Here is an 18,822-nt window from a genome sequence, read left to right on the forward strand (position 1 = left end):
GTCTGCCACGTGGGATGGGGGCACTGGTTGCATCCACCGCAGGGACCGCGTGTCCCGTGTGAAGTCTCTGGTGACCAGAGCCAGCAGCGGGCGGGTGGACGTGTGTTGTCTCTTTTGTGGCTCATTCTTAGTGGCAGTGTGACCCGCACAGGCCCTCTGTCTGGGATTGGGAGAGGCGCAGCTGCTGGTGGAACCTGTGGCCCAGAGCCCCTGGCGTTCAGGGCCTGGAAACCGAGGGTCCAGGGCTCAGGCCCTCAGCCCGGGGACAGCAGCCCCTGAGCTAGGAGCGCGTGTCCTCCGGCCTGAGCCAGGACGCTGTCCCGAGTGGGCCCGAGCCATCTTGCCCCAAGCACACGTGGGTAAAACAGGGCCTCCTTCCTGCCCTCGTACAGTGCTGACCGGAGCCCTGGGCCTGGCAGGTGGTGTTCTGGGCTGCCCCGGGCTCTGCAGCCCCCAGGCATTCCTCCTTGCCCTCAAGGTGGGCTGGAACTTCCCAGCAACTCAGCAGACTCCCCAAACACTGGAAAGGGGAGGCTTGACCTGCCCTGGGCTGTGGGGACCGTAGTGCTCATGCTTATGAGGTGTGCTGGAGGTTTGGGCCTGGGAGGCCCCCCAGTTCCTGAGCTGAGATGCAGGGGATCCAAGCTTGGGCTGAAAGCCACCTACCTTCTGAAAGATTGGCCACTCACTGTCCCCAGGAGGAGCGGAGCTGGGGGGTACAGGCCTGGAACTCGTCCGCGCCCGGGACACCATGGGCGGGACGTCAGGCCTGTGCACCCCTCCTGCAAACCTGTCGCCTCTGTTTCTCTCCCCTCCCCTGGGCTTCACACGGTGCTCATGGCCACCCCTCTGTAGCCCGAGAACCTGCTCCTGGCCAGCAAATGCAAAGGCGCCGCGGTGAAGCTGGCGGACTTCGGGCTGGCCATTGAGGTGCAGGGGGACCAGCAGGCGTGGTTTGGTGAGTGCCCACGAGGAGGGCAGGGCGTGCGGGCGGCCCCTCCCAGCCCTTCACAGCCCTTTCCCCTTCGGCAGGCTTCGCAGGCACGCCGGGCTACCTGTCCCCTGAGGTGCTCCGCAAGGAGGCGTACGGCAAGCCCGTGGACATCTGGGCGTGCGGTGAGACGCCTAAGTGGAGCTGGGGGCATCTTAGGCTTGGGCGCTCCTTTGAGGGCTGGGCATGGGCGCGCAGGGCTGTGGGACCTGGGCAGGGATGCGCTTGGCTGAGGCCTCCTCTGGGGCCCGTGCTCACGGCCCCGCCCCGTCTCAGGAGTGATCCTGTACATCCTGCTGGTGGGCTACCCGCCCTTCTGGGACGAGGACCAGCACAAGCTTTACCAGCAGATCAAGGCCGGAGCCTATGATGTGAGTGTGTGGGGTGGGACGGGGCCCCGGCCTGGCCTGTGTGCTGCCCTCCCATATGTGGCGTGCCCTGGGGAGGGGCTTCCGTCTCAGCCTGTGCACTGTTCCCCGTCTAGTTCCCGTCCCCCGAGTGGGACACGGTCACTCCCGAAGCCAAAAACCTCATCAACCAGATGCTGACAATCAACCCCGCCAAGCGCATCACGGCCCACGAGGCCCTGAAGCACCCATGGGTCTGTGTAAGTCGGCCTCGCTCCCCGGGGCGGGCAGCTCACTGAAGTGGCGGCCCGGTTCCGCTCCTCACACCTGAAGGCACCCCGGCTTCCCTGGGCACTCTTGGCAGCCTCTGCCCTGGGACCCGCTGGTAGTTTTTGAGGACCAGGTTTGGGGGGACATAAGGAGCAGAAGGGGCCACTTCCTCCTGTCCCCAGTCCTGTCTGTGAGGGGACGGAAGCAGGTGAAGTAGGAGACACAAGGCCTGAAGTCACAGGTGGGTGGGGCGGCAGGTGGTAGGGTGGCCCTCCGCACGTGGGGCTCAGGGATGCCACCAGCCCAAAGCCCCGGGCCTCCCCGACTCGCTGGGGTCCTGCCCCCTGGGGACGAGCAGAGGCTTCCCGGGCCCCTTGCCCGCCCGTGACTGCTTCTCCCCCTGCAGCAACGCTCCACCGTGGCCTCCATGATGCACAGGCAGGAGACTGTGGAGTGTCTGAAGAAGTTCAACGCCAGGAGGAAGCTCAAGGTGAGCGCTGCTCAGCCCCGGCACTGGGAGAGCCCCACGGCCCCGCCCAGGGAGGGCCGGCCTGACTGGCTCTCCCCAAAACCCCGAGGGGGGCAGCCCCTGCCCCGGGCCTGTGAGGGAAAGGAGGGGCTGAGGAGGAGCTGCCCCGGTGACAGGTGGTCCTGGTGGCTCCTGAGTCTCAGGGGCCTTGGAGCACCTGTGAGTCATGTCGAGTGGCAGTGGGTAGGCTCAGCGTCCTGTTTCGGTTCTGGACACTGGCGATCGGCCTCGCGGCAGCTGCTGGGCTCCAGGCTCTTCCTCTGCAGAAGCCTGAGCTATTAGAGGACAGAGTGGGGCCATGCTTCTGGCCAGCAGGGGGCGCTAACGAGTCGGCCCTGCTTTGTCTCCCGCAGGGTGCCATCCTCACCACCATGCTGGCCACACGGAATTTCTCAGGTGAGACACTCTTCTCCAGGGAGGACCGATGCCACTTCGCCCTGCAGGCTGTGGCAGGAAGTCCTGCCGGGGCTCGGGGCCTGTGTCGTTGGCTCCAGCTGGCCCCTGGGCTCCCTCCTGGGGCGGCCACTGGGCTCGGCCATCCCCTGCCCAGTCTCCTCTGTGTTGGATCCGTGTCCTTCACCCGACACCTCAGTGTTTGTGCGGCCTACTGCCCTGCCTGCACACATGTCTGTCCAGGCGTCTGTCCGGCGGCCTGTGGCCTCCTTGTGTCCAGGGGCCTCAGCGCTGTGCTGTGCACGGAGGGGGCAGAGGGGTGGGCTGCGTGGGGTCTGTGTACTGCACTGGGGACGGCCATCCTGAGTGCTGGCTGCTCAGGGGGGACAGTGGGGAGTGAAGCCTCGGGGGTCTGCTAGAGACCCCGGGGCCCTGCAGGCCCCAGCGCCCCAACAGCCGCGGCTTCTCCGTCGTCTGACTCCGCGTGTGCGAGCGTCTGTGGCCATCTCTCGTTGTCCGTCTGCACCTGGCACCCCCTTCCTGTTCCTTGCTGTGATGCCATCCTGCCTGGAGTGGGCACGCACGGTCACACCAACGCTAACGGGACTGTCTGTCTGCTGTGTGCCGCTCGCCCGCGCCGGGCGCCAGAAGCCCCCTGAGGGGCTCTGAGAGAAAAGGCAAACGCTCTTCCGTGTCAGTCGGCCCAGTCTTGTTTCACTCTCCTGAGAAAGGGATTCTGGAGCCACCTACACTTTAACTCTAATCTTCTTCTGCTTCCTTTGTCTCTTCTCTTTCCTCACCTCGCCCCACCCCGTGTGTGTCCGCCCCCAACCCCTCGTCTCTAACCCGGCGCTAACAGTGGGCAGACAGACCACCGCTCCAGCCACAATGTCCACCGCGGCCTCCGGCACCACCATGGGGCTGGTGGAACAAGGTAGATGTGTCTTGCCCAGCGTCCGCCCGCTCCTGCCCGCCCTTCCTGTTGGCATGCAGCCCCCCGCTGCACGCAGCCGCTGGCCAGGCCCCCAGAGCTGCCCCAGAGGCCCCCGGGAGCCCCTGCTCCCGCTGTGGTCACCGCTCGGCAGAGCCCACCTAGGACAGGGAGGTGGCCCACCCACCCATCTCCTCACCTGCAGGAGCTACTGGCTAGGTGGTCCCTGGGGTGCGGGGGTCTAGAGACCCCCACTGAGAGTGACCTGAGCTTCACGGGGAGCCACAGAGGCTGCCACCAGGGGTCTGGACCTTGGAGCAGGGCTGGTGAGGCCAGTGTGCTGCTCTGGGGGAACCAGGGCTGCGGCCGGTCCCCCCTCAGCAGGTGGAGCTGGTGGTCTGAGTTGCGGAGTCCCCCCAGCAGGTCTGCCCTGGAGTAAGGAATTGGGGCGAGGGATATCTGCACCGTGAGGCTTCCTGGAGAGCTCTGATTCTTTCTGGAGCCTTCACCAGAAGGTCCCAGATCTGAGGGAGGAGACATCTCTCTGGCCCCTAAGGCCTGGGTGGCCTGGGGACCTCCTTTCGGGCTCCACAGTCGGTCCCCAAGCTGAGGGTTGGCACAGGCGTAACCACATATCTTACAGGAGCCTCCAGTGTCCCCCGGGGCAGGACGGAGGTCCCAGGAGGTGGGGACCTCCCTCCCTGGACCCACCAGGCCACAGCGAGGCCTCCTGGGGGGCAGTTTAGGCATCTGGACAGGCCCAGCAGACAGGCCCAAGCCCACATTTGCAGCCTTTCTGGAGCACATGCGGGAGGGAATAGCTGGGTTAAGGAAAAGATGAAACTAGAGGCTCCCGAGGACCCACTGCCCAGGGACAGCAGCACGACACAGGCCACCTCTGAGCCACGCTGTGCCCAGGCTCCCGCTGCAGCGCCCGCCTGCCTGCAAGTCAGCCAGGGCGGCGGTGCATGAGGCCGCCAGCATGTGCGGCTCCGCCCAGGCACCTGGGCCACTCTGTCCTGGAGGGGTCGGTGCATGTGAGCGCAGCCCAGCATGGCTGTTCAGGGCGACTAGCTAGGGGCCGAGGCAGGGGCAGGGTCGAGGGTCCCACATACTCTAGGGACAACGTCTCTGCCGGATGTCCAGGTGTGTGTGTGGGGGGGTCCTTGGTCCAGCAGGGAGGCCCTGGCTGCAGAGTGGGCTGCGGTGTGGCCTCCGCCCTCCCTCTTGCATTGGGCAGGTGTGCGTGCAGAGGGGATCACTCCTGGTGGCCAGCTGCTTGGCTTGAGGCGGGGGACGGGTGGGTTCCAGCCTGGGTGTCTATCTTTGGTGCCTTCTGCACCTAATAAATGCTATTGACCGGAGACCCTAAAAAGGAGGCTCTTCTCCTGGGAGCGCCAGTGTGGACGGTGCGGACAGGGTCCTGGCCCTGATAACTGTGGCTAGTCCAGGACAGAGAGGGATGTTGGAGCAAGAAGTGGCCCAGGAAAGGCGGGGAGGAGCTGTGTGCTCATGAAAGGCTGGGCTGGCGCTCCACCGTGCTGTGCCGAGACATGCACAGGGGCTGGCATAAAAAGGGGTTCCTGGGGCGGGAGCTGTGTGCCACAGGTGTCCGCCCAGGCCTGGGCCTCAGAGTGGCCTGTGCGAGTCCTCAGGGGAGCACGTCCTCTTACTTCCCGTGGAAAACTTTTTAATACCTCTGGTGGGAACGTGGGCTCTGACAAACCCAGGGCCCTAAGTAGGGCCCTCTTAAGCTGAAGGACAGCCCTGTGGTCTCCTTGGCTGAGAGGGAGCGGGGAGGTACTGTGCTGCCTGCCAGGCCTTGCTCCGGTACTGGCTGTGTGGGTCCCTGCGCAGATTCCAGCTGGAAACGTGTGGGGCTGGCCCGGCGGTGGGCCCGAGGGAGGCGGGCCAGGCCCCTGTGTAAGCTTTCCATGGAGTTCGCCACATCACTGAAGCCTGTGTTCCTAAAGAGGACAGAGGTCCTCCCTGATGCTCAGCTCCTGGTGACAAGGGTGCTCAAGACAGGGATGGGTGTCTCCCTCCTCGGGCCCCAGGGAGGGCCCAGCCCCCTGTGGCCCACAACAGGCCACCAGCAGGGAGAGGGGCTCCAGGCCTGGGGACAGCTGTGTGCTAGAACAAGGGGACGGCGGGGAGGCCGGGATCCACAGACAAAGAGGCAGTGCCTGGCTGGGCCCGGCCTGTCCAAGAGTGGGGCACAGAGAGGGTTCAGCAGAGAGCAGAGGAGTTGGACACTCTGGCTGCAGGGCAGTGGGGACCACAGACAGGGCTGCCCAAGGGCATCGGGGACCTGGTCCCTGCTGCCGCCTCCGAGGGTGAAATGCAGAGAGGACCCCAGGAGTCAGGTTTGGAGTTAAATCTGTGGGCCCTGGAGCCACCCCTGGGCTCGGGAATTAGTGGATCAGCGAGGCAGGGAGGCTGCGAGCAGAGACGGTGTGCCCACTGCCCAGGGCTGTGCCCACTTCCGGGTCCCCAGGCCCCACAGGCAGAGTGGGGAGGGGCGGGCCGTGGTCACGTGGCAGGGAGGGAGGTGGTCCGCAGGCAGGGCCAGGGCCCAGGCCTGGCTTCTGAAAGGAACTGGGCCTCCGTCTGTCAGCCTCCACAGGCTCCTGCCCATCCCGCTTGCAAGCCAGAATCAGGGCCGCCCTGGGGGTTGTGGGGGACGCTGAGCCCCCCCAGGGTCCTGACCTCAGGGAGCCGGGGAGCTGGGGGTTTGCATCTCTGACTGTGTAAGCTGGCCCTGCCACACTTGGGGGAGACCCTGTTTGAGAACGGCAGCCCAGGTCTGAGTGTGCCCGTTGGTCCCCACGCCCCGCGCAGGCCTGCCTTGGGGTGGCAGGCAGGAGAGCCCGAGGTCACACGTGGAGCTGGTGGGAAGGGGGCCGCCGCCTCGCTCCTGGGCCCGGGGGTGAAGAACCCCCACCTCCTCGCTGCCCTGTGCTGCACCAGCCCCTGCCGCTTCTCTAACCTGCTGTGCCTGTGGGCGGGGCCAGGACGGGCTGGCCTCGCTGCCCGGGTGAACGCCTGCCCGACCAACAAATCTTGTTTTCTCTCTTCCTCTCTTTCCCCTCTTCAACCTTTCCTTTTCTGTAAGGTAAGCTGACTTCCTCGTTTTTCTTTTTGTTCTGTCATTAAAGTTCTAACCTCTGCCGTGAAGAGTGTAGGTTCTGGGGATGGTGGACAAACAGAGCCAGGCCTCTCCGACTTCCGAGGGGACTGCTGGGGTCCCAGGGATCACCTGCTGGTCCAAGCGTCCCGGGAATTGGGGGCAAAGATGCCAGCACTGGCCCCAGGGATCGCCACAAAGAGGTGGCCCCCGCAGCCAGGCACCAGACAGCTTGGGAGGACAGCAGGGCAAAGGCCACTGGTCCCAAGGCCACAGTCCCAGGTGGTGGTGGGCACCTGGCGGGGATGGGGCTCTTGTGTGGCTGTGGCAGCCAAGGGTTGATGGTTCCTCGGTGCCCTGTGGAGCCCTGGGGCTGCGGAAGACGACGTGGGAGGGACCAGTGCTGGGGCAAGGGTCCCTGGGCAGCCTGGGCTGCCCCCTTCCGGGTCCTGTTGCTGCTCTGGGCAGGCCTGGGGCGCCGGGCTGCCCTGGGAAAGAGCTGAGGTGGGTGGGGCCGCGGCTGGGGGGCACCAGGCCCGCAGCTCAGGCTGCCTCCTTCCCTCCCCATACAGCAGCCAAGAGTCTGCTCAACAAGAAGGCGGACGGCGTCAAGGTGAGGCCCTGCCGCTCCGCACGGCCAGCCTGGGAGGGTGGGCACCCCTTCTCCCCTAACCACTCCTCGTCTCTCCACAGCCCCAGACAAACAGCACCAAAAACAGTTCGGCCATCACCAGCCCCAAAGGGACGCTCCCTCCTGCCGCGCTGGTACGGAGCCCTCAGCCCCGGCCCCTCGTGCACCCCTCTGGCAGAGAGACCTGCCCCCAGTCTCCACCGTGCCGGGGCCCGGGGTGGGGGCTGTGTCTCCCGAGGGGAGAGGCTCTGTTGCCCAGGGTCAGGCAGGTGCAGGGCTCTGGGGAGCCCCTTTCAGGGGCCTAGCCTCTCACCTCACCCTCTTGTGGGTCACCCCACAAGCATGCAGCGAGAGGTTTCTGGAGGTGGGCAAGACAGGGACAAGGGGGGCCCCCTGTCTCCCAGGGCCTCATCCCTGGCCTCTAGGGCCCGGCTGGGCTTTAGGGTGCTGTGGTGGGGCAGTCCTGAGTGCAGGGAGAAGGCCTGGCGGTGTGGGGTAGATCCCCACGCAGCGGCCACGGCGGGGAGCCAGGGCCATCAGAGCTGCTGGCAGCCCCTGCCGGGCTCCGCGATGCCCCTCCTGCCCCTAAAGGGTATCTGGCCAGTCTCGGGCCACTGGCCCTGGGGGGCTGCTGCAGGGGAGCACCACCTGTGGGTGTGGTGCCAGCTCCCTGCTGTGTCACCTGAGTGCCCGTGCTGTGCTGGGGGTGTGAGGTTTGCTGGAAGTGTGCTTGGTGTCCCCTCGAGGTCCAGCTGGCTTCCAGGAGGCGGCTGAGCCTGCTGGAGCGGCAGGCTGTGGCAGGAGGGTGCCAGGCGCCTGCCCCGACACGCCGGCCTTGCAGCCAGCCTCAGCTCGGACTCTGTCCGTACATTGCCATGCCCACTCCATGACATTGCCGAGCCTGTGTCCCCGTGCTGGACAGGGCCCGGGCAGCACAGTGGGGAGAGCTCCCCGAGCCATGCCCGCGGCTCCTCACGCTCCAGACTTCCGTGCTCTGGGTGGGCAGGCCGGTGGGCACCGTCTCAGCCTGGGGCAATCTGTGGTTCCACCCACCTGCTCCTCTACCCCGAGGGCCATCACTGACCTCCGCTCCTCCATCCCTCTCGGGCCATCTTGCTGACCGCCTGCCGCCTCCATCCCTGTCCCCTCTGCTCTGCACTCTCTCTGGTGGATTCTGGCCGCCGCCCACTCCTCCTCTCTCTCCCTGGCTCCCCGTCCCCTGCTTCCTTCTTTCTCACTCTCCGTCTTTCCTTCCTCTGTCTGCCGCCTTCTATAGGAGCCTCAAACCACCGTTATCCATAACCCAGTGGACGGGATTAAGGTACTGCGCCGCTCTCCCCTCCTCCCCCTTCCTCGGGCAGGAGGCGCCGGGCCCAGGACGAGGGTCTGGACGGTGGTCTGGGGAGGCCCTGTGCTCAGAGTGGAGGGCAGGTGTGCGGTGACAGCAGGACACACGTGTCAGGAAACAAGCTCCCACAGCCGCACTGCGTCATGGGTGGCTGTCACCTGGGCTTCAGGGTGCCCTGATGCTGGGGGCCAGTCCACTTCTTGGGGACAGCGTCCCCCACTTCTGCTGCCCTGCTCCCCCAGCCCCCTGTGTGGCCCCAGCGCTTCCTGCTGAGCGGACCCCCTGCTCTCTCTGCTGTGCCATCTGCTGCCATCACATCGGCATCATCGCGGGGTCGGGGCGGGGCTGGCTCTTGGTGGCGCTAGGTGGGACGGCAGGAGCCAGGCATTTCCAGGACGCAGTCAAGCAGGGTGGGCAGATCAGACTTCCCACTGGGGCCTGGCCTCCTGCCAAGCACCAGCAGTGCCTCCAGGGGCCCTTCCTTCTGGCCAGGGCCTGCCCTGGCTGTCCTCAGAAGACACCTGCTCCGAGGTGGGAATCAGGGCCGGTGGGCGCCCACAGCGCTGGCACCCATGGCCTGGCTTCCTCCTGTCCGGGTGCCAGGCATCCCTTGGGCCCTGTGTGTGTGTCTGGACGGGGTCGTGTCTTCCATGAGGGGGCCTGGACATCCTCCAAGGCTGGGGCTGACCCTGTTCCTGAAGACCCCACTTCTGGTCTGGGCAAGAGTACAGTGCAGTTGGGGTCCAGACCAGGCTTGGTCCTTCAGGGACCTGAGAGGTTGTTCTTTCTGAGGAGCACGGCGGGCCTCTGGGGCACATGGGTGCCCTTTTCATCTGAAAAAGCTGGGCCCGGGCTCTCACGTCTTCTGGGGGGGAGGATGTGAGTGCAGGTAGACCCTGAGAGACGCCCCCCCCCTGGCAGAAAGCAACTCTCCCTGCCTGCCAAGCGCACAGGGCTCTAGCCGCTCTGTGTCAGCAGGAGTCCGCTTACTTCCTCCCGCTGGAGAGTCCACTGAGCGCCCTGGGTCTTGGGGATGTGCACGGCCATGTGGGGGCATGGTGAGCCCTGAGGGCGCCCTTTTCCCCCAGTCGCTGCACTGTGAGGACTTTCAGGGCTGGAGTCCTGTTGTGGCAGGGCCTGTCCCGAGCTCTGATGGAGCAGCCGGGCTGGTCCCACGGCCGGCCGCACCCCGGTGGCTTGGGCCGTGTCCTGACCCACACCTCCCTGTCTCCTCAGGAGTCATCGGATAGTACCAACACGACCATGGAGGACGAGGACGCCAAAGGTACCCGCTGGGCCGCGCTGGCCGCTCCTCGGGGCAGGGGGCTCCGGGGGTCCTGCATCCTGCGCCGCAGGGGTGCGTGTGGTGGCTCAGAGGCAGGGTCGTGCAGTGTCCAGGAAAGAAGCCACGGCTGTGCAGTGAGACCCGCTCTCCGCTCCGGCCTGAGCGCGTGGGTGGAACTTGCTCAACACCCATTCTCTAGTCCTTAAGCTTGTGATTGTGTCCACCTTGCGGGTGAGTGAATGGGCGGCTGAGCCTGCTTCCGCGCGTCCGTCCCGCTGTGGGCATCTCTGCCGCCCCGAGCAGGGGGTCCGTCCCCACACGGAGCCAGCAGTGACCTCTTGTGTTTCCCCTGACGCCCCCAGGGACCGAGCATCAGCAAGTGGTTCCCCCAGCCTGTCTGCCGCGGGCTCGCCTCCCCAAATCCGAGCCTCAGGACTCCAGGCGCCACTTGGGTGCTAAGCTGCCTTCAGCACCCCTAGGGGACAGATGGGTCACCGCGTGCTCCTCCCCCTCCTCCAGCTGTGACGCCGCCCCCAGTGTCACCATACTGCAAAGTTCAGGTGCCACAGGGCTCTGGATCCTCCCACAGGCGTGGGGGTGTCCGCCAGGTCCCCCATAGACAGAGCAGGATTGTGGCTTGGGATTCACTTCCTGTCCCAGGCCCTGCCCTCACTGTCTGGGGCATGGAGCCTTGGGCCTACGGGGGACAGGAGAAGAAGGACAGAAGTAGCGTGTGAGGCTCAGAGCCTGGATTGGCAGCAAGGTCTGGCAGGCCCAGGACCTCCACCCCTTGGTCTCAGCCTTGTCGTCCCAGAGAAGCCCCCGCCAGGCTACAATGTAGGGTATGCCCAGGCTGGGCGCAGCAGCCGCCAGGCCACGGTGACTGTCACTCCCACCGCCTGGCCTGGTCTCATCCAGCTCTCCTGACCCTGTGGATGGCCCCTGGGCATGACCGTTTCCATCTTCCAGCCCCCTCGGTGGCCTGGGGCTCTGCAGCCCTAACCTTGTCCTGCCCTTTCTGGCCCTGAGCCCGCCCACGTCTCTCCTGAGTGCCCGCTGCCAGCTGCCTACCTCTGTTCTGGCCCAGACCCTCCTATCCCTGATATCCTGAGCTCAGTGAGCTGGGGCCCCTGCCCTGCCATCGCCGGCACCCCTTAGCCCCTGCTGGCCCCACATAAGTAGCTTGGGCCCTGCTTCTGCAGGGTCACTGGGGGGGACCTGGCAACCCTTCGAGGGGAGACTCAAGCGCCAGGCCAGCCGAGTGTGGGAAGCTGGCTCTAGTGCCGCCTCCCCCCCACCCACACTGGGCTCCCGGGGCTGCCTCTGCCCTGTAGGTGCTGCCTGTGTGCACCTGGCCGGGAGGAGGCTGCCCCACCTCCTTCCTGCTCGGGGCTGCCAGGCTGCCCTTGGCCACTTGGTCACCAGGGGCCCCTATCCCTCCTTTCGGCTCTGACACCTCCTCATCCGTCTGTCTGTCTGTCTGTCCTCTGCTCACGTGCTGTCTGTTCCACCCCAGCCCCCAGGATCTCTGACATCCTGAGCTCCGTGAGAAGGGGCTCGGGAACCCCAGAAGCCGAGGGCCCCCTCTCTGCGGGGCCCCCACCCTGCCTGTCTCCGGGTCTCCTAGGCCCCCTGCCCGCCCCGTGTAAGTAGTGGTGCCTGGCCTGCTGCCCCTCCGCCAGGCTCGCGCAATGGCCGTGTTGCACAGCTCCCCGCGGGCGAGGTGCCCGATGGCGTCGCCAGGCTCAGCTCCCGCCTGCCCTCCTTCCCGCTGCCCACCGCACGCTGCCCACCCCCTGCCATTCCCCAGCTCGCGATCTCCCCACACCTGGGCAGCCAGCTTGTCCCCTCTGGGGCCCTCAAGCCCCCTCGCTGGAGAGTCCCCAGCCCCCTGACCTCACCCCAGATGCCCTATCATAGTCACAGCACCCAGGAGCCTGCTCCCGGGACTGTCTCTGGTTCCTGAGTGCCGCGAGCCCCGAGCACCACTTCCGTAGTTGGTGGGGGCGGGTGAGGGTCGGGGAGGGGCCGGGACTGCGACCCCACCACGGTCCCCGCGGCTCAGGGGCAAGGCTTCCTCTCCCAGCCAGTGCTGCCTGCGCGGCAGGGCCGTGCTTTCTCCCGGACGTCCTTCCCTCCCGCCCGCCCTCTGCCCCGTCCAGCGCTCTGAGCTCTGTCCCCATGCAGCGTCCCCTGGCTTCTTGCCGCCTGGGCCGCTCTCCTCGGAGGGCACCTCTGCCCACATGGCTTCAGCTCTGCCAGCGAAAGACGGGGCTCTGCCTCCATCCCAGTGCGCTGCCCCGTGCCTTCGGCTGCAGCACCCTCCCAGCCTCCCTGCCCCCGTCTGTCACCCTGTCCTCATCCGTCCCGTGTGTCTCCATCCCGCGGCCCCCGTGTTCCCTGTGTTCTCCTGCGCTCTTCTCTGTCCTCCACAGCGCCCTCCGCACCCCACGTCCCTTGCACTTGCCGTGTCTTATCCGTGCCCCACGCACCGCTGTGTCCCCTCCGTGCCCTGTGCCCCCATCCCCCTCCACTCCCATGACCTCTCCATCCCTGTGTAACCCTTCCCTCCTCCCGTGCCCCTTCACCCCTGCCCCCTCACCCCACGCCCCTGCATGAACCCCACGTCCCTTCCACCTCCCCCGCCCCCTTCCGTCCTCCATGTCCGCCTCCATGTCCCTGTGCCCCCTTTGCCCTGCGTGTCGCCCTCCTTTGTCCCCTGTCCTCCTGGTCACCCCACTCTGCGGCTTGGCTCTCAGCCTGTGGGTTGTCTCCGGCATGTGCCCCCTCCGTGTTCACATCTGTCTGTTCCACCCCAGCCCCCAGGATATCTGACATCCTCAACTCAGTGAGGAGGGGCTCAGGGACCCCCGAAGCCGAGGGCCCCCCACCAGTGGGACCCCCGCCCTGCCCATCTCCGACTCTCCCCGGGCCCCTGCCCGCCCCGTGTAAGTAAGCCGCCCTCAGGGCCGCAGGGGCACGGCGGCCAGGCTGGCTCAGGGCCCGGGGTCCCTCTGCCGGAAGCACAGGAAGGGCCATCTGGTCTCCAGAGGCGCAGATGACGGTGGCACGCGTGTGCGCTGGGTGTGGGCCTGTGCGGGCTGCTGACCTGGAGCGCCTGCGCCTGCCCGGGGCCACAGCTGTGCCCGGAGGGCGAGGACAGCGGGCGGGGCGCAGGCCCGCCTGCACAGCACAGCCGGAAGGGGGACGCCGTCCTGGCCTTGAGAAGCTCTGGCGTCTCGGCTGCCAGGGTGGACTTCGGGGTGCAGACTTGGGGGGCAGCCAGGGCTCTAGGCGGGCGAGAGAGACAGGCGCAGGCGGGACAGCCAGTATCGCTTACAGGGATGGATGACATCCCAGGCTGCGGCCGCCACCCCCGCCTCGGGGGAGACACGGGCTGGGGGTGGCGCTGAGATGCTGTCAGAGGAGAGGGCGCCTGGCCAGGGGCTCGGGATGGCGGGGCAGTGGCTGGGTGAGTACTGTGACTGGGGCCCGGAGGGTGGGGCCCACCGCGCAGGGTGCAGCCTCCTGAGGGACGTGGGCCCCCAGAGCTCCTGCAGAGCTGCTGGCTGGGAGGTGTGGAGAGAAGACCTGGCTCTTGGGGTGACAGGGCCTGGAGGACGGCAGTGGGGCCGCCAGGCAGGGAGGGGGTGCGCCCAGGCCCGGGGAGTCGGCACCTCCTTCCCGCGTCCAGAGCCTCGTCTGATTTCAAGGGGCCCTGCTGCACCTATAGAGGGCCGGGTGGGTGGGTGGGTGCTCTGGGCAGGACCTGCGGGGGACACAGCGTGGCCAGGTCATCGAGCAGGGTCTGTCCTGAGCTTGACAAGGGGCACTGGGGCTGCAGGAAGGGGCCGTGTGTGGGTAGATGGGGGCTTTGCGCCACCATCTCAGAGCTGGGCAGGGTGGATGGGGGAGAGGTGCCCTGTGAAGCTTTGGGAGAGGCGGAGGCTCTGCTGTAAGTGCCCCCTTCCCTGAGAAGGTGCCCCACCTCAGGCCCCAGCCCTCCCCACCCCTGCCCCCTAATCAGGGATTACACATGATCCCAGCTGATCCAGGCTGATCCTAGGCAGCCGCCCTGCCTCCTGCGGCTGAAGCGGCCCTGAAGGACAGGGTCCTGGGCAGCTGGGGCCCGGACCACACTGGCCACCTGGGCCCTGGGGCCTCCCTGGCCTGTCCCCACTCCAGGCATCATGACGCCAGTTCAGCCCTCCCACGCCCCCCATTTAGCTTTTTCCTAGAGTTGCTGAGGGGTAGGGGGTGCAGCTTGTCCTTGGCTCAGCACCCCATCCAGGCTTGGGTGCCCCTTTGCGCTGGCCTCCCTGCCCCCTCCCTGTGGGTCCTGGATGCTGCGGGCACAAAAGCACCCACGTGCATTCTGGGAAGACAGAGCGGGGGTTGGGTCACACTGAAGTCCGGGCAGCAGCCACTCTGCAGACAGGAGGTGACCAGGGCCACTCACCGGCAGCCCCCACCCTTCCCTAGCTGCAGAGGGAGCCAGCGGCCCTCGGTGGACAGGCCCAGTTCCAGGCCCCAGCCGTCGCCAGGTCTGACCGCTGTGCTTGCTTCACGCGATTTCCATTTTTAACTACAGTTTAAAAACAGTGTTAGTTCGCTAAAGGAAAGTTAGTTCACCTGCCGCCGGTGTGTGTAAAGTCAAAGCCTGCTAGAAACAGAAGCGGCGGCGCTCAGTTATGCCCATTCTGTGGGCAGAGCCTCTGCTGGAGGGGGCGGCTCTGTGTTAAAATGGGATTAACAGGTGACCGGGGAGGGGGACATGTGGGGGCAGAGGATTGGGGTGGGGAGGCCCGGCTGCAGGGGCACGGAGGCCAGGCTCAACGCAGCTCACAGCCGCCCAGGAAAGGGTAGGCACGGGGGATAAGGCGCCAGGGCGGCGGGGCGGGCATGGGCACTGCCCTGGGCCTGAAGAGTGAGGCATGGCCACGGGTCAGCGTGTACCGCTGCATATTTGGGGAGAACCTGGGAGGGTCCCTGTGCTGGGCTGCAGTGTGGGGCTGGAGCAGGGCCTGGGGCTGGGGTCCTGCGGCTCACAACCCACCTTCCAGAGGGCGTGTGGGCCACAGTGCTGAGTGGCAGCCGCTAGCGCAGGGTAGCTGGGTTAGGAGACAGGGCCTTTCCGGGATAGGGGCAGCCATACGTGCACACGTATGCACATGCACACAACTGTGGACATGCACACTCACATGCACTATGCACAGACACGTGTGTGTACACATGTGCACTACCATATATGTGCACACACCACGTCCACATGTTCTTCACGTGTGTGCGTATGTACACACACTTGGGAGTGAGTGCTACATACACTGTGCACAAGCACCCATGTGTACACATGTGGGTGCACACACGTGGAGGCACCCAGCTCCTCAAACCACCATTGTACGACCCCTGGCCTTTGCTCAGTGGAACCCCCATTCAGGGGACCTTGTGGGCCTCCCAAGCCGACTGACGGCTTGCCCTGGCCCGGCATGGGCCCTGAGTACCTTCCCATGTTGAAGAAAGGAGGGTGTGAAGTAAGCAGGCCCCCGCCAGAAGCCACGGGGGTGGTGGACGCTGGAGTGGAGGCCACAGAAGTGGCAGGCTGGCTGGGGTGGGCCTGTGGGGCGAGGATGGTTGTGACCAGACTTTTATTACTCTTTCTGTATTTTCCAGACATTTTCTAAGATAGGTAGAGTATTTCTGTCATTTCAAAACATTTTACTTAAGAAAAGCAAGATGGAAGCTGTAGCCCTTGGAAGTGAGGAAGGGGAGCGCAGGCGACGGGGATGGTTGGGGCCCAGGTGTCAGGGCCCAGGCCCTTCCTGGAGGGGACGAGCAGGAGCCAGGGGACGCGTGTCCAGGGCGGGAAGGCCAGGGCCTGTGCTCACTCGCATGCCTCCCCGCAGCCCGGAAGCAGGAGATCATCAAGACCACGGAGCAGCTCATCGAGGCTGTCAACAACGGCGACTTCGAGGCCTACGCGTGAGTCCCCGGGGCTGGCGGGCCCATGCGGGCTGCGGGCGGGGCACGTGCCCCTCCTCACTCGGGTTTGCCCCCCAGGAAAATCTGTGACCCCGGCCTCACCTCCTTTGAGCCCGAAGCTTTGGGCAACTTGGTCGAAGGCATGGACTTCCACAGATTCTACTTCGAGAACCGTGAGTGGGGAGCCGGGCCGGCAGCGTGGGGCGACACGGCAGGGTGCGCGTGTGGAGGGCATGTGGCGGCGTCCACGCGCCAGTCCTCTGTGCTGACCTCCGCCGTCCACAGTGCTGGCCAAGAACAGCAAGCCGATCCACACGACCATCCTGAACCCCCACGTGCACGTCATCGGTGAGGATGCGGCCTGCATCGCCTACATCCGCCTCACGCAGTACATCGACGGCCAGGGCCGGCCCCGCACCAGCCAGTCTGAGGAGACGCGGGTGTGGCACCGCCGCGAGGGCAAGTGGCAGAACGTGCATTTCCACTGCTCGGGTGCACCTGTGGCCCCGCTGCAGTGAGGTGAGCCGGGCTGCCCACGGGGAGGGGCGGGGGCGGGGGCAGGGGCAGGCTGGGCGCGGAGGTGCGGCCGCAGGGCCACTCTGCAGTAGGCCAGGCTGGGTGGCTGGGAGTGCTGAGGAGCCTTTGTCTACCTGTTTCAGAGCGGCGCCTGGTCTCGCCGGACAGAGTCAGTGTCTGCAGCCGGGCCTCCTCGGCCATGGCCTGCCTGTCGCATGTTTGTGTCGCCTGGTCCCCTCCCCCGGTGCCTGTGTCTGCAGAAAAACAAGACCAGATGTGATTTGTTTTTTTAAAAAAAAAAGATGAAGACAACGACAACCACACACACACACACACACACACACACACACACACAAATTGACATCAGATGAAATGGAAAAAAAAAAAACCTAAAAGGAAAAAGCTGTAAAAATCTGGCATTTGTGGGGCTGCCCCCATCCAAGCTCCATGTGCGTCCCTTGTGCTCCTGGCCGTGGGGACCCTCCGGGCGTGAGGAGCTGCCAGGCCCCACGCGTGCTGAACGGTGTTAGTCTGTAGGTATCGCGCTCACCCTGTGCCCCGGCGTCTGCATCCTCCCGCCTGCGCATGGCCCCCGCGTGTGCTCGCCTAGCTGTTGTGACGTCAGGTGTCCTGGGAGGGCTGCGGGCCGCTGGCTGCTCCTGTCCCTGCTTTCCCTTCCCTTCCCTCCAGAAGGGCTGGTGTGGGCTCCCAGAGCCGTGGACCCACCACCCAGTATGCACGGCCCCTGCTCCCTGGAGTGTGCAGGAAACAGCCGTCCTGCAGGCCAGCAGAAGAGCCCCGAGGGCCGCGGGCCCTGGCACTGGTCCCCGGGACTGAGGTGTGGACAGGCACTCTTTGCCTGAGAGGACGCATTGGCTGCAGCTCCAACTTGCCCTGTTGTGGAGAAAGACTTGACTGGGGGCTGGGCTCCTGCTTGGGGCCCCTGTCCCCTCCCTGCCAGCCAGTAGCAGTCACAGTGACTGTCCCTGTGCAGCCAGGAGCAGACCCCACCACGACGGACACAGGAGCAAGCCAGCTGCATCTGGGGCGTTTGCCAGCTGAGCTTGGGAGCTGTGCATGGGCTCGGGGCTTGGCTGACACCGAGTGGCCAAGGGCAGGGAAGGTGGGGGCAGGAGTCCTGCAGGAGCTGCTCAAGGAGGAGTGCTTTTGTGACCTGCGCCTAGAGCAGAAGCGGAGGCAGGAGCCACCCTGGGTATCGGGAGGCCGGGAGAGGAGGCCGGCTGGGGACGGGGATACCAGTGAGCAGAGGGCAGGTCTGTGGGGACAGTGTGCTGCCTCCAGGATGGCGGTGGCCCCAGCCCTTCGTGATGGAAGGCACCATGGTGACGCTGGGGACAGAGTCTGAGGGCAGCAGCAGGGACGGGCGGGGGCCTCTACCGCAGTGCTGCCCACCTTCAATTCATGTTGTTTTCACTAGGATTTTCTTTATCTTCCCCCACAAATCAAGGCAGGGGAGGGGCACAGAGTGGGGAACAGGACACAGGATCCCAAACTCCAAGGGGACTGCCCACCACGGGCACTCAGAGTGGACGCCACCTTCTGTCTGTGCTGTGTCCGGGACAGCCGTCTCCATCCGTGGACACAGGGAAAAACATCTGCCAGGCTCCGCACAATGGGCTCCAGGCCACGGACCATGGCAGGGCTCACTATGGACGGCGCTGCGGCCCCGCAGCTGGCCACCCTGGTGTCCTGGGGCCTCCTCCCTTCCTCTCTCTCCCCTTGTTATCTCCACGGAGCTGCCTGTCTGGGATCATTTGGGGTTTTTTTCTGGGGGATAATTCTTTTGCATGACCCTCTCCAAAGAGCAGGCCACGCCTGCTGTGCTAGCTAGGTGTTTGCAGGTGGTGGCGTTACCGCTGGCCAGCGCTGCAGGGCATCATGGCCCACGGTGCTGGTGGCCCTCCCTCTTCTCTTTTTGCTGAGTTTCATTGTCTTTTCTTTCTGAGCCTTGTAGGTGTACAAAAATTATTCTTATTTTGTTCTGTCTCGGGAAACTGCAAATAAAAGAAAAACAGGACAAACTGCTAAAAGTACAGTTGGGTACTTTATACTGGGACCCTGCCAATCCCCTGTCCCTTGAACGCAGACCCACTGCTGCTTGCTGGCCCAGACCTGGTGGTAGGAGGAGAATATGGGACCCAGTCCCTCTCTGCTGGCTGGTGGCCCATGCTCACCCGCTGTTCCCACCCCTCTGTCTGATCCTCCCAAATCTCTAGGCCCTGTGCTGTCCACCTGAGATTCTGGAACCAAAACTGGGCTCCAGCCCCAATACTGGGATCTCTAAAGTCACCCACAGGCCAATAAAAGGGAAGCCAGGAAGAGCTGGCAGGGGAAGGAGCCTCAGGACCAGGACCCGAGTGACACCACCCCGTGTGAGTCAAGAGGCTTCACACGGGGCCTGAGCCTGGATCTTGGCCCAGGGTTTGGGGTGGGGCCAGAAGGACCCCAGGGGCC

At 65.3% G+C, this 18,822-nt stretch overlaps 1 protein-coding gene across 1 annotated transcript in view; it reads left to right on the forward strand.

The window, feature by feature from the left end:
- The window catches only part of Camk2b (calcium/calmodulin-dependent protein kinase II beta), a 48,924-nt gene extending 32,276 nt beyond the window's left edge, over window positions 1–16,648 (forward strand). The window contains exons 7-23 of the mRNA XM_013520515.1: window positions 856–958; window positions 1,033–1,116; window positions 1,268–1,362; window positions 1,476–1,598; window positions 2,015–2,098; window positions 2,491–2,533; window positions 3,390–3,464; window positions 7,164–7,201; window positions 7,282–7,353; window positions 8,496–8,540; window positions 9,804–9,852; window positions 11,369–11,497; window positions 12,672–12,800; window positions 15,756–15,831; window positions 15,910–16,004; window positions 16,117–16,350; window positions 16,491–16,648. Coding sequence (XP_013375969.1) covers window positions 856–958; window positions 1,033–1,116; window positions 1,268–1,362; window positions 1,476–1,598; window positions 2,015–2,098; window positions 2,491–2,533; window positions 3,390–3,464; window positions 7,164–7,201; window positions 7,282–7,353; window positions 8,496–8,540; window positions 9,804–9,852; window positions 11,369–11,497; window positions 12,672–12,800; window positions 15,756–15,831; window positions 15,910–16,004; window positions 16,117–16,349 — 1,473 coding nt within the window. The 3' untranslated portion in view covers window position 16,350; window positions 16,491–16,648. The remainder of the gene's footprint in view (window positions 1–855; window positions 959–1,032; window positions 1,117–1,267; window positions 1,363–1,475; window positions 1,599–2,014; window positions 2,099–2,490; window positions 2,534–3,389; window positions 3,465–7,163; window positions 7,202–7,281; window positions 7,354–8,495; window positions 8,541–9,803; window positions 9,853–11,368; window positions 11,498–12,671; window positions 12,801–15,755; window positions 15,832–15,909; window positions 16,005–16,116; window positions 16,351–16,490) is intronic.
- The last annotated feature ends 2,174 nt before the right edge of the window (window positions 16,649–18,822 follow it).

Source organism: Chinchilla lanigera, unplaced genomic scaffold, assembly GCF_000276665.1.
Source record: "Chinchilla lanigera isolate Chin_1 unplaced genomic scaffold, ChiLan1.0 scaffold00055, whole genome shotgun sequence".
NCBI classification, from domain to species: domain Eukaryota; kingdom Metazoa; phylum Chordata; class Mammalia; order Rodentia; family Chinchillidae; genus Chinchilla; species Chinchilla lanigera.